The sequence below is a fragment of the Vipera ursinii genome (genome assembly GCF_947247035.1).
Source record: "Vipera ursinii genome assembly, chromosome: 9".
In the NCBI taxonomy this organism is placed as follows: Eukaryota; Metazoa; Chordata; class Lepidosauria; order Squamata; family Viperidae; genus Vipera; species Vipera ursinii.
The window spans coordinates 19,315,605-19,330,307 of record NC_139523.1 but is presented as its reverse complement, the minus strand read 5'-3'; the positions used below and the strand labels follow the sequence as shown (position 1 = coordinate 19,330,307).

General features: G+C 43.7%; 1 protein-coding gene across 4 annotated transcripts in view; it reads right to left on the bottom strand.

Moving 5' to 3' along the window:
* Positions 1-11,194: 11,194 nt before the first annotated feature.
* The window catches only part of VSIG10L (V-set and immunoglobulin domain containing 10 like), a 28,347-nt gene continuing 24,838 nt past the window's right edge, over positions 11,195-14,703 (bottom strand). For 3 of the 4 annotated variants that reach the window (XM_083369178.1, XM_083369179.1, XM_083369180.1), the window contains exon 11: positions 11,195-13,953. In XM_083369178.1, coding sequence (XP_083225304.1) covers positions 13,832-13,953 — 122 coding nt within the window. In that variant the 3' untranslated portion in view covers positions 11,195-13,831. The remainder of the gene's footprint in view (positions 13,954-14,703) is intronic. The other variant, XR_014493268.1, reaches the window with a different exon arrangement.

The following is a 14,703-nucleotide window of genomic DNA, read 5'->3' as shown; positions in this document are numbered from 1 at the left end:
TTTCAGTCATTATGCCTTGTACTGGAACAGCATATCTTGTCTATTATCCTCAAGTTATTATCTTTTAGTTAACTAGTATCTTCAAATCAAGCCACAAGGTTTTTTCTGTCTATATCTGAACAGCAGGTACACATTATAAAGTTCGGGAATGTGTCAAGACCGTGTACATTTCTAATGCCCATGTGAAATAAGGATCTTTTTTTTAAAAAAAAAACAGTTGGAAACCATGTATAAACTATGTGTAAACAAGGCATTAACTTTGTGTAAAGCACTTGTTAACACTGTAAAGTGCATGCCGGACAAAGTGCAAACTCATTAAAAAGCATATGCAAATTCATTATAAAGCACAGGCAGACCAAGGTGTGAACTTGGTGTAGATCATGTGAAAAAGCTCTGTAAAAAAGCATGTGTAAGCAGAGTGCAGCTATTTGCCAACTGTCACACCATGTCAAGTATGTGCAAAAGAAAAAAAATGGATGTAAATGATTTGTGAAGCACATGTAAGCCAAATGTAAAATAGTTGTAAAGTGTGTGTGTGTGTGTGTGTGTGTGTGTGTGCTGCAGAGAATCTGGCTTTTTGAAAAACCAGATGTAAACAATTCATTAAGCATGTTGAAACAGAGTGTAAACTCTATGGAAAGCATGTGGAAAGTCATTGTTAGCTGGGCATAAACACTGGGTAATTATAACCCCCGAGAAGTTTTTAAAATGAACAAGATGGTTTTTAACAGAGTTGCAAACTCCCCTTTATGTTTATGTAAGCCAAAATGTAATCTTTTGGAATAAGAGTATGCAAACAAGGAGCAAACGCAAAGCTATCTTGCAAAATAAGAGCGGAGGGTAAAAGGCGAATCTCCAGGCTTTACACAGATTTTACACCTTGTCTGCACATGTGACTATTTGTGCAAACCACCAATTAGTATGCACCGTGTCAATCCTGTAAAACTTGAGGGAGGGGGAAGTGGGCTGTTGTTTTTCCGCAAGGGAAGAGTGTGGGTGATTTCTGATAGAGTGGGTGGCTGAGGTCTGTGCTCTTAGTCGCCATCCGCAATCATCAGAGAAAGGAAGACTTGATATTTGGAGTACAGGTAGTCCTTAACTTACAACGGTTTGTTTAGTGACCGTTCAAAGTTGCAAGTGACTTAGGACCGTTTTCACAACCGTTGCAGCATTCTTTCCCTGGGTCACATGATCAAACTTCAGATGCTTGGCCACTGGCACATATTTACGAAGAAGGTTGCAGTGTCCCGGGATCATGTGATCACATTTGCAACCCTCTGACAGGCAAAGATAATGGGGAAGCCAGAGTTGCTTAAGGTCCGTGTTGCTAACTGAACAGCTGCAGTGATTCACTTAACAACCGGGGCAGGAAAGGTTGCAAAATGGGAGCAAAGTTCACTTAACAACTGTCTTGCTTAGCAAGATAAATTTTAGGCTCAAGTGTGGTTGTAAGTTAAGGTCTACCTGTATTTCTCTCTCTCTCTCTCTCTCTCTCTCTCTCTCTCTCTCTCTCCTCCCTCCCTCCCTCCCTCCCTCCCTCCCTCCCTCCCTCCCTCTCTCTCTCTCTCTCTCTCTCTCTCTCTCTCTCTCTCTCTCTCTCTCTCTCTCTCTCTCTCTCTTAAAAACCCTTCTCCCACCTATTGTCTTCCGGAAGGGCCAGGCTACAATTCTGAAAGTCCAGTGATGGGAATTGTAGTCTGCCATTTCTGGAAAGTGCCCAGTTGGGGAAAGTGGGTTTAACTCTGCATTGTTGAGTGATTTTAGAGCATAACTTCTATTAGAGGTAGAGCTTGTCACTTCCATTACCACAAAGATTCTGGAATTAGCAATGCCCCAATTAGGCAGAAGTCCATGTGGTTCAGTTTTCCAATGCCTGCTCATTGAGAGGCAGGGAAAGGCCAGTTGACGTATTTGCCTGCCCCCGAATGAAGGGCGCCCTGAAGCAGGGAGAAAAGATGCAACTCACAATCAGAAGCCCGTATAATTATTGATAGGCATTAGTGAATTGATTGTCCTAGCAAAGAGTACCTTATCTAAGCTAAGCTAAGTCAGGTCTGCTTATTTTCTGGATGGGGGAGTCCTATTTTCAGGTGGCCAACTCACTGCAGCCATCGTGCCACAGCCAACTCACCACGGGACAACTCGCCGCAGACAATTCCATGTGGGGTAACTCCACGTGATAAACGTTATCTGCCGCGGTGTCCTTCACAATATTTCCATTGGCAAAAATGGAAAGGATGTCAAAGAAAACGTGGCAGGTAACGTTTGTCGCATGGAGTTACCCCACAGGGAATTGTCTGTCCTGTGGTGCTTGGTCGCAGTTGAGTTGTTCTGCAGTGAGTTGGCTGTGGCAAGATGGCTACAAGTTGGCTGTGGTGAGAGGACCGTGGGGAATTGTCCCATTCCGATGTCAAACGAGTCCTGCTAAATAAACTTAATCAGGGAGTCTGTGAGCTTACCAAGAGTTGAGGTGAACTTGAAAGAAAATTGAGCAAATTGATGAGGCCCTGAGACAGGGGTAGGCAACCTCGGCTCTTTTATGACTCATGGACTTCAACTCCCAGAATTCCTGAGCCAGCAGGAATTCTGGGAGTTGAAGTCCATGAGTCATAAAAGAGCCGAGGTTGCCTACCCCTGCCCTAAGAAAAAGGTTGAGAACTTGGTAGACCTCTATTGCTGAACCTCAACCACCCACTTTCTTCACCAGCTCTTGTCCAAATCTGTTGGGAGCTCTGATTCGACAGCAGCTCCAGAGTTCTAGGATCTCCAGTATATCACTTGGTGATAATGCCTAACCTTGGTTAGTCACACGGGTAGTTAGGTTGAAGCCTTGGGCTGGAGTTGCCTACCAATGAGGAAGAATGAGACAGAGGTGTGCTATGAGAAAACCTCCGCAGGTGAGACCATTGATAGCCTGATCATCTGTCACAAAACATGCAGAAGGGTGTGGGGAAAAATATCTGGAAACCCTTGGGATAATGTCAGAGAGATATAGAAGGAACCAATGTAAATGAGCAAAGCATTCTGGGAAATAGAGCCAAAAAAAAAGAGAGAAGAAGTCCACCACCACCTCTTGAGTTGCAGAGCCTCTGAACAGAAAGCATAAATAGCATAGCTAAGCATAAGGCACGCTAGATTTAAGTCATGCAGGATAAGTTCTCCTTTGCCTTGTTCTACCTGGTTGGCCTAGGACAGGGGTAGGCAACCTCGGCTCTTTTATGCCTCATGGACCTCAACTCCTAGAATTCCTGAGTCAGCTATGCTGACTCAGGAATTCTGGGAGTTGAAGTCCATGAGTCATAAAAGAGCCGAGGTTGCCTACCCTTGGCCTAGGACCATCTTCACTGCGAAGGAGAAATCCCAGATAAAGGAACTGGATTTCAAGGCTACCCTATCTGGTCTGCAGAATTGCAGGTGACCATTAGAAGAAAGCAAAGGGACAATCGGTGCCACCTTCTGATTGTTCAGAGTTACGCACCCCAGATATGGCATGCCTAGTAGATTAAAGCAGAAGGAAGCTTGGTAGAAGGGAAAGCAGGGTAAAGAAGAGTCAACACAGCAAGGAAGAAAGAGGCTTGGTAAACTAAAGAGCCAGGTATATAAAGGCTTCACGGGGCGCAGCGATTGGGCAGATTCATAGAGGATGGATCAGTACTCAGTAAGGTAAGAAAGCTAGGAAATTGGCCAGGATAACCAGGTGATAGCAGAAGTTTAGAATTTCCCCTCCGTTCAATGTATCTTTGTAGCCTGGTTCTGATAGCCCTGAAGCAGGGGTCTTCAAACTTGGCCCTTTTATGACTTGTGGACTTTGACTCCCAGAATTCCTCAGCGAGGCACACTAGCTGAGGAATTCTGGGAGTTGAAGTCCACAAGTCACAAAAGGGCCACGTTTGAAGACCCCTGCCCCAAAGCCTAAGGAGGTGTAGAGCAGCAACACAATAGAGGGACAGCATCTTCGTGGCCTTTGCAGGTGGTCTGAGAAGAGTGTGGCTGGTGCCATCATTGGAAGACTAGAAGTAACAGGAGATCTTGATCTGGTCCAGGAAAACAATTCCTGGGCCAAGCAGAGGTGCCAAAGTGAATGACCCAACCTGGAGAAGGGAATGAGCAGATGTAGGAAAGGGCAGCCAGGTTTGATAGCAGGCCAATTGAGTCTACCCCCTCCATCAATGGTCCCCCACTCTGTTACGGTCACAAAGGTTAGTGGGAAGGGCAGCTGGACAGGGGTGGGGGCATGTTAGTGGATGCTGTACCTCAACACTAAAATATATTTAAAAAGAAAAAATATTGTAAAAAAATACTTTTATTGCAAGTGAAATGAACAAACCACCTTGTCTTCCATCTCATGCAGGCCTGCCAAGGGCCACACCCATTGCAGGAGAACCGTACCTGTCCCAAAGGCGTGGGATTCAAACACACCTCCAGCAGAGGGGTTCGAATCCATCACCTAAAAGGGGGAGGAAACTTTGCGGAAGAATTCCTGAGTCTTTGGGTTATTTTTTTAATTTATTTATTATTTTTGCCAAATCCATGAGAGAGAAAAAAAATTACAAATGAAAGTACTAAAATAATCTTTTTTTCAATAAAATCATAGAAAACCACAAAAGAGAGTGATGTGTTCATGTCAAAGTATAAATTGTGGTAATCTACGTGGCTTATTGAAGCGTGACCTACTGACTAAACCACATTTAGCTGGCTTCACCCTAAATGCTAAGATACAAGCAAGCCATATTTAGACTGGATGCTTCTTATGAACCCAGCCTTTGCCGCAGCAGCAAAGGTATCCTTACAAGAATGAATGAATTAAAAAAGAAATAGAGTAACCACATCTACACACACACGTACACACTGAGTGCCATAAAGTTTAAGTTATGGCCATCCCTTTCAAAAAATTGAATTTATAAATACTTTGATGGCTATTATTTCCCCCTAAATTCTTCCTGGAATATGTTCGAACTAAGGATGGATATATTTTTTACTACTGCCAAGACTCGTGAGAAAAAATGATGTTGGATTTTTGTCATTTATCACATGTTGGAAGGATCATTACATTTTACACTGAACAAAACATAAAACATTTCTAAAAATGGTTCTTACATTTCTTTAGCAGCTGGTACATCTATTAAGAGGAGGAAACAGATTAGGTGAAAATGTTGGCTTAGTAGTGGGATTCTGAAGTTAGGGAAAGAGATAGCTCAATCTTCTTGTAGAAGTTTCATTTCTTTTTTCCCAGTGGATCTTTTCCAGAACTTGCTTGTGGGTGATACTTGTGTACTTTTACCTCCATAGCATCACAAAATTCTAATTCCATATAGTACAATGTCACATTCATGTGATACACACACGTGTGGTTAATATCTGATCTCAGACCCACTAAACTGCAAAATAACCACATAGGCTTGGTGGCCACATGTGCTGGACTAGAATATGGTGATTTCCTGGTAGTCCTTGACTTGCGTCCGTTCCCTTAGCAACTATTTGAAGTTCCGACAACCGCTCCCCAAAAGTTATTACCCAATTCCAAAGTTCTAACAACTACAACCCCCCCCAGTCATGTGACTGCATTTTGGCCACTAGACAACAGGCCAGCCTATACCATTATTTGCAGCACCCTAAGGTCACGTAAGCATGATTTATGATGTTTATTTCTAAAAACCAGCATTTACTTCTGGTTTCCAGGAAAAAAAAAACATTCCACAGCAAACTATGGGATCAGCTGTGTGATGACCTGCTTTACGAATATCGCAACTTATGACCGTAATCGTGGGGTCCAATTACAGAGGTAATTCAAAGATTACCTGTACATTTCAGACAGACACTGTAGCGAACACGACTGTGCCTATCAGATTTTTTTTTAAAAAAATCATGGTTACTTCTATGCTGCTCGTAACAGATTCATTTTACACACATTTGTAGGCTGGGAGCTCCTGTAGGCCTGAAAAGGGGATTGGAAACCATACAAATGAGAAATGGAATTTAGGGATTTGATAATTAAAGGATGGGAGTGCAGGGTGGTGGGGAGAATTCCAGGTATAAATTTTCACGATTTCATTAACTACACTTCCCAGTGGTTCTACAATTGGCACGAAGCATGTTTGCTGTGTTTAAAATGCATTTCAAATCCAAAAGGAAAAACAAGCTATTAACAACCAAAATCATGCAGAAAGTCCAGGAATTAATGGCATTTAATGTAGAATTATATCGCTTCATCAAATCAGATCTCTTTAGGGTCAGGCTGGAAAATCAAGTTTTAGTAAGAACATTAGCCATATAGATGAATACACAGGCATTTAACCACCACAGGCAGACAAGGCTTCTATTCCCTTGAATCCTGGACTTCTGCACATGGATGAGGGAGAGAAAATGTACCCATACTTAGCTAAATATTGCTTGCCCCACAGGATGGGTCCTTCTGTTTTGTTCAGGACCTAATCGCACACAACCCAGGAAGATCAAAGAGGAGTACAAATTCACTTTATTTCTCACTCTTCATACTAAAACAGAATGATGGATGTATGGTAGGTGCTATTCACTCGATAGCCTAGGGTTTATCTCAAGCTATAAATGAAATTCCTACAGTGGATAACCTTGGTTGACCTTGGAAGCTAAATGGGATCGGATTGAATTAGTGACCCGATTGGGCCAGGAAATTCCTAGATTATAGAAGAAAGTGTGTGTATATAGAAAGAACAGATGATAGAGATCTAGAGATAGATCTCAGAGGAAACCACTTCCCTGGGAGTTTGGTGTTCCCCTTGACAGGACATTAGCAAAATGGGTTTTGCAGTGCGAAGGATTAATCTTGGAATGTAATTTATTATCCAGTCTTGTTGAATCAGTAGAAGAAGATTAAATTCATGCACCACACACAAGGATACACAGACATACTCACAGATTAACTATTTTCATTTACTGCCAATTTAAAGCTGGCAAAAAAAAAATCAACCTCCCTCCCTTTTTATTCATAATGTTTTCAAGAATCATCTTTGCCTGCAAAGCAATTGGAGGAAATCTTTCACCAGTGGTTCCTAAAAGAGCAAACACTGCGCTGTGCAAAACACGGTCTTTTCCAACTTTTTGCATCTATAGACAGAGGAAAACGGATGTACCCTGCTATTTTATGTCAATGCTGGTTACATAGAAAGCCCGGAGAGATTTATGATCATACACCCCAATGATCAAACTTCCCGAAGGCCAAATTTATTATCTTCCGGTGGACATCAGCTTTAGAGGGATGTATAATATAACAACAGCAGCAGCAGCAGCAGCAACAACAACAACAACAACAACAACATTTTAAGAAGGCACCTGGTTGATACCTAGGATGCTGGCAGCAACCCGTGTCAACCATCAGCGCCAGTCAGTTTGAATGTTCAGTTGACTGAGGTTCATGTTTAATGAATAAAATAATGATAACGATAAAAACAACAACAACAATAATAAATAACTTGTCACTTTGAATGTACACCAATCTGCATACATCAAAATGAAATTTCGTTGCATATAGCTCTCAAAGGGCCACCACCTCCGATATACACTCCTTGTTCGTGGCCAGCTCAAGTTTCAGAACGTCCATTTTAGTCTCTAGGGAGCGAACGATGGCAAACAGGACAGATGGAAATGGATGCAGTTTGGATCATGAAAGCCACTAAGTCTTTAAAAGGAAAGCGTCAGGACCCTTAACAATTCCCCACACAATCCTAGAACAAAGCGAGGTGAACTTTCCAGCTTACAAATGTCTTCAGATGGAGGAGGCCACTTCCAGTTGTGGTTCCTGATACGTTGCAGGCCGAATTTGAGGCCCCACCTTTCCCTCTTTCCACTAAGTCAATGCTTCCCAAATCTAGATAGATTACCCCAAATAGGGTAAATGTGGGGTTTTTTGGGTAATGCCATATGTATCTATTACCAGTGGTGGGATTCAGCCGGTTCGCAACACTTCGGCAGAACTGGTAGCTAATTTTTTGTTGCCCAGGCCCAGAATGGACTTCTGGAAGCGGCATCCACACGGAGAACCGGTTGTTCACCTATCTGAATCCCACCACTGCCTATCACCCATCACAATGGGGACAATTACATTGACTTAAAGATTGCCATGTGTACTAAAATATATTTGAAAATCTCCCAAGGTATTCTTATTAAGAAGATAGATCAAATTATAGAATTCACAGAATAACACGAGTTGGAAGGGACCTTGGAGGTCTTCTAACCCAACCCACTGCTCGGGAGGAGCCTATACCATTTCAGACAAATAGCTGCCCAATCTTTTCTTATAAAAACCTGCACAGTGATGGAGGCCCGCAATTTCTGAAGGCAAATCACGCTTGTATCGTCAGGAAATTTCTCCTTAGTTCTAGGTTGCTTCTCTCCTTGATTAGTTTCCATCCTTTGCTTCCTGTCCTGCCTTCAGGCGCTTTGGGAGACAGGTTGACCCCCTCCTCTTGTTGAAATGACAGAAAGCTTATTGAGTGATAATGTTTGTGTCATACGAGTACTCCTCAAGTCACAACCATTCATTCAGCAACTCTTTGAAGTTACAACAGTGCTGAAGGAAAGGACGTAACGGTCTATGAGAATTTCTGATAAGCAGCTTTGGCTTAATGAAGGAAAAAGTTTGGGAAGCCCTGCGCTAAGTCATCCGCTCGTCTCCGGAACAGAAGAATTCCTATCAGTCTTCTTGCAGCTTTCTCTCAACTCATGTCCAGCTGGACCTGTCTCTCTCTCTCTCTCTCTCTCTCTCTCTCTCTCTCTCTCTCTCTCTCTCTCTCTCTCTCTCTCTCTCTCTCCCTCCCTCCCTCCCTCCTTCCCTCCCTCCCTCCCCCCCCTCTCTCTCTCTCTATCCCTGGGCTGCCTGCAATCAGAGCAATTGCCCATCATGGAGCAGCCATTCATTTAGCTTTCATCTCGGTTCCCATTTAAAAGCAACAGAAATGATTGAACATCCAGAAGGGAGTCAGCCATCAGGCCAGATTAGCAGGGCTAAATACCAAAAGGCTCATGTTTTGCGGAGGGGGAGGAAGGGGGTGGGGTAGGACCAAACAATAGGTCACTATCTGCTGAGAAGAGAGCATCCTGCACCAGCATTCGGGCCCACAGCCCTGCGCCATTGTTCTGGTTGGTCTGGTACACCCACTGAGGCCCATCAATTGTGTTGCGTGCGTGTGGCCAGGAAGATAAATAGAACTGATGCCAAAGGACAGAAAAGAGGAAACGCTCAGGTTGCATAGATGGAAGCAACGGGTGGAAAGTAATCAAGGAGAGAAGCAACCTAGAACTAAGGAGAAATTACCTGACAGTGAGAACAATTTGTCTGTTCTGTTCCAGCCTACGACCGGCTTTGTTGGAGTGTCAGGGACAACCCCTTTCTATATTCAATAGGCTGGAACTAATCCAACCAAATTTATTTGCAAAAGCTAAACGAAAAAGTTCAAACAAAAGTTAAACAAATACAGACCAAGACTTTATCAGAAGCTCTTCAAACGGTTGCCCACCCATTCCCCTTTTAAAGAGCAGTCTCAAGGCGTGGCTTCTCATTGCCTTCTCCCGAGTTGCCTCATTGCTTTCCTCTGCTCAGTTCTGCTAGATTGCCTTCTGCTCCTAGCATCCCTGAACAGAGCCAGCTGTGGATCGTCTTCTTCCAATCTTTCAGGCTCATACAGTTGGGTCTGAGGAGGAACAAGATGGGAGGGGCCTGGCTGAGAGTTCTGTGGTGCATCAGAACCTTCCTCTGACACCAAAGGTTCTCCAAACCCCTCCTCCTCCTCCTCCTCTTCAGAATTGTCCGACTCAGCTGCTGAAACCACAGGCTGACGCTGAATCACAACATTGTCAGTGGAATGACTTGCCTCCAGAAGTTGTGGGTGCTCCATCACTGGAAGCTTTGAAGGAGAGATTGGACAAGCATTTGTCTGAAAAGGTATAGGGTCTCCTGCCTGAGCAGGGATTGGAACAGAAGACTTCCAAGGTCCCTTTCTGAATCTGTTATTATATTCTACTCTAAATAGGGGGAGAAATTGAGAAAAGTCAAAAGGTTGCATAGGGCTCTTGACACTTTCTCCCTGTGGTGGTGACCTCTTTCCCCATCCCACCATTTTGAGTTGCCAGTCCCTGATGGGTCAGTTGATTCAGTTATGAAGAAGGCCCTTTCTAAATATAGCCATAATTGATCACTTAATGACTGTTCAAAGTTACAGCGGGTCTAATGACCGTGTGATTTGCTTAACAGCTGTGGCAGAAAAAGGTTATAAAATCAGTTTCAACTCGCTTAGCAACAGAAATTCCGCTCCCTTATGTGGTCGTAAGTAGAGGATTACCTATGCAATTGCACAGATGTAAGTATAGGCATGTATGGGGGCATATCCTGCCCTATTGTGCACTTTGAATTGTATTCTTTCCTTGACCCCATGCCCAATCCGCCCACAATCTTCTCCAAACAGGGGCTTTGGTGATGGGTGTTGAATGTTAAGTGTCCATTCCTGTTTGAGAGAATTGCATTATTGCATGGAACTTGGAGTAATTTGACACAAAATGGGGCAACTCTTTGTGGCCAGCTCTCTGGAGGCCATTTCACCACGGCCCACTTTCTCCAGCCAAATCGCTGAGGGATAATTCCACATGGGATAACTCAGTGTGATAAATATTACCTGCCACAAAAATGAAAATAGTGTAGAAGAAATAGTGGCAGATAACATTTATTGTGCTGAGTTCTCTCATGTGGATTTCCCCACAGAGAGTTGTCCTGTGGGTGAGTTGGCCACAGTGATTTGTCTCATGGCAAGTTGACTGTGGCAAGATGGCCACACTGGGTTAGCCACGGCAATGTGGCCACGGCGAGTTGGCCACGGCGAGATGGCCGTGGGAAGATAGCTATGACAAGTTGGCCACAGCGAGTTGTCCTAGACCAGGGGTAGGCAACCTTGGCTCTTTTATGACTCGTGGACTTCAACTCCCAGAATTCCCAAGCCAGCATAGTTGAAATCCACAAGTCATAAAAGAGCCAAGGTTGCCTACCCCTGTCCTAGACCCATTTGACATCAGGGACAGAACAATGGCTGATAACCTGCTGCCCACCTTCATTTGTCCCAATGTCCATGCAATCTATTCTTTCTGTTATGCCTCCTTTCCCCATTAATCTTCGCTTTTTAAAAAAAAAATCCATACAAAAATGAATATAGTAAAATATATTTTATTCCCCCCCCCAATACAAAATTCATTAAGTACCTTTCTAAAAATATGCACACTTTGTTTTTTTTTTAAAAGAGATGAAAACATCTTTGGAAAATTTAGGACAACTGAAAATTAGGCGAACGTGAGTTTGCACCTACATTCAAATGGTGGGGTTCTACTTGGTTTGTAATACTATTTGCAACACTGTCGTCTTAAAGAATCCCATTTCTCCAGGAAATTGAATTGCCGTTGGGTCATGATAAAGTTTTCATGTAACAAATAACATAGCCAGAGAGTCATGGAGCTTCCCCACCAGTAAGGCTGCTAGACTTACGGTAAATATGTTTATATGAGATTTACTTCCAAGTCAAGATGGTTAAACTGAATTACGGATCTGAACTTTCCATTTGCTTTTTTCTTCTCTCTCTCTCTCTCTCTCTCTCTCTCTCTCTCTCTCTCTCTCTCTCTCTCTGTGTGTGTGTGTGTGTGTGTGTGTGTGTGTGTGTATGTTCTCTTCGTTGCTGGGAGCTATTTTATTTGGTGGACCAGTGTTTCTCGACGTCAGCAACTTTAAGCTTTGTGGACTTCAAGTACCAGCATTGAAGCACCTGGCAATCAGCAGGTATTTGCAACGATTGCAACTTCCTGGGGTCATGGGATGCCATGCAGCTTACCAGCGGGCTTCCAAGAAGCAGAATCAATGGGGATTGTGCAATTTGCTTAACAACCACAGTGATTTCCTAAACGATGCGGCCAAAAAAAAAAGTTTTAAAATAGGTCATGGTTCACTTAACAACGGACTTGCTTAGTAATGGAAATTGTGGTTGTAAGTTGAGTATCTGCACTTCTGATGGGCCCTGGTCTTTCTGTTGGACCCTAAAAGACCCCAAATTTTGAAATCTGCAGCTTCCAAAGCTTTTGTTTTCCACCCTGCCAATAAGCATCTTGATCGTATTTGATCCATTTGGTTTCTTGCACCTAATCTGGGATAATCCTGACTCCGTTCCCATTCCTGACCTGATTTTTCTTCTTAGCTACTTTCCTGAGAACCTGAGAACCTCCACTGAATATGTTACCTTAAAACTTTCATACTACATTGTTTTTGGTTCCCATTTTTTGTTTTTGTTTGGCTTTTATCCAAGTTAGGCCTCTCCCTTCCCCCTTAATTACACCACTGCAGAGCAAATTTAATAAAGGTGTTCCATATTTCTCTCCGGAAGCAAATATGTACTCACATTAATGCTGGCGCAAGGGAACTGTAGTATGACTAAGAAAATTAAAACTGTGTTATATATTAACACAGTTTTAATTTTCTTGCAACTATAGCCTCTTTTGTGCCAGCTATAAGGGGATTTTGTGTCAGTTTTACAGAACGGTTAACTCCCAGATTTTTTCTTCTTCTTCTTATATTGAAGACTGGGGATCCCACTTTGATGCCAGTTGGGGGGTGGGGGTGGGTGGAGTGGGGCTGCAAGAATTCATGGAAACCCCTCCACTCAGACCATATGGTAATCTTAGCAGTATTTCTCAGCCTTGGCCACTTTAAGCAGTGTGGACTTCAACTCCCAGAATTCCCCAGCCAGCACATTCACACAGAACTGAAGAATGGACTCCAAATTAACAAAAAGCCAGGAAGATATACCTGTTTCTGCTCTAAAAGCACCATCGTTTTCCCTTGTAACCAAGCAGAGGATCTTGACTGGAGTCCAAGACAGAAACTGGGCAAGACTCCAATGCTGGGCTTTTGATAACAGAATGGAGAGCTTTGGCAGGTGGGCAGCCTCAGAATATAAGCAGCTTCATGTGTTAAAACAGTTTTGGAAAAGTAAGGCACATCTCAATCCAACTGTAGTCATATCCTTCCCTCTATCCAAGCACAAGATCTATGGTCTCGCTTACATTGTCCGTTGTCCTTGGCTGCAAAGCGAGCTTGGGGATTCTAACATACCATCCATTCATCAGCTCTCTAGAAGACTCATTGGAGGCCCGCAAATCAGGTTGCATTGTGGTGTGCTCTGCTCCAAAAGCTGCATCGGAAATCTCAGCATCCAAAAAAATAATTGTCTAAATTTTGATGGTGCAAAATATAGCTTCTTGGAGGACTAGGATGCTGGTTCTTACCTAGATGAGGAGAGTTCTAGCCAAGAAAGTTGAAGTTCATATCTCATACTGATGAGATCCATCTGTCGGTTTCTAAGGAAGCTACGAGAAGAAGGCACAAATCCATTTCGGGATCTCAGCATCCCAGTTCAGTGACTATATTTGGCTGGGTGTCATCTTCACAAGTTCCATTTTAGTGACCATAACCGGCTGGGTGTCATCTTCACAAGTTCCATTTTAGTGACCATAACCGGCTGGGTGTCATCTTCACATGTTCCATTTTAGTGACCACAACTGGCTGGGTGTCATCTTCAGATATTTCGTAGCCAGCTGGGTGTGATCTTCACAAGTCCCGTTTTAGTGTCCATAACCGGCTGGGTGTCATCTTCACAAGTTCCATTTCAGTGACCACAACTGGCTGGGTGTGATCTTCACAAGTCCTATAGCCAGCTGGGTGTGATCTTCACAAGTCCTGTTTTAGTGACCAAAACCAGCTGGTTGTCATGTCCACAAGTTCCGTTTCAGTGACCAAAACCGGCTGGGTGTCTTCTTCACAAGTCCCATTTTAGCGATCAAGTCTGGCTGGCTGTGATCTTTGCCATTTCAGACCTGGGTAGCATTCCGCACCTTCCTGGTGCCAGGTTGCACAGTTGGGGAAGAGGAAGTGCCTTCCCTGATGCCAATAGGCTGGGTAGAACCGAGAAAAGAGAAACAACAGTGTCATTGGCAAACTGTTTGGAAGGGAGATATAAACAAAACGTTGCTCTTCTTCCACGGTTTTGACTTCCCTTTCCTTTCAGGAGAAGTGGCGGAGAGGAAGGCAATCTCTGAGGAAAACTGCCCAAGTGACTACCAACCAAACATCCAAGGATTGATGTCAGTTTGGAGGCGAGGCCCATTTTACCGAGAAAAATGGGGCAATTTTACAGGGAGCTGAAATTGTTGTGGGTTTTTTTTGCGAAAGTCGCAATATTTCTCCGCGAGGTTCTCAAAATCCCTAGCGGAGGCCTGCCAGCCCTAGGATTTTGTAATTGGCTCAGTGAACCAAGGCAAAACCAGTTTAAGTTAAAAGGCTTGTCATTCAGAGGTGGAGTGGGGAAGAAAGGAGGAAAAAAGAGAAAGAGAAAAAGAGGCCGGGTGAGGAAAGATGGAAGGGAAGAGTGTTATGTACATAGGGGATGTCACACAGAGATAAGCCACTGACACCACCAGGTGGCAGGGTGCTCTGTCAGGATTGGCCGGGCATCCTTTGGCGGGAAATCCGGTTATGGGGATTGGTTCGAAGTATACCTGGCTAGGTATATAAAAGGGGCAGTTGCCCTTTGTTTAGTTAGTCTGTGCTGAAGCAATAAAGTGTGCTATGATGAACCCTGAGTCCTGAGTCGTCCATCTTGGCCATGTGGTCCAGAACTCATGATCTAACAGAGAGCAGCGCAA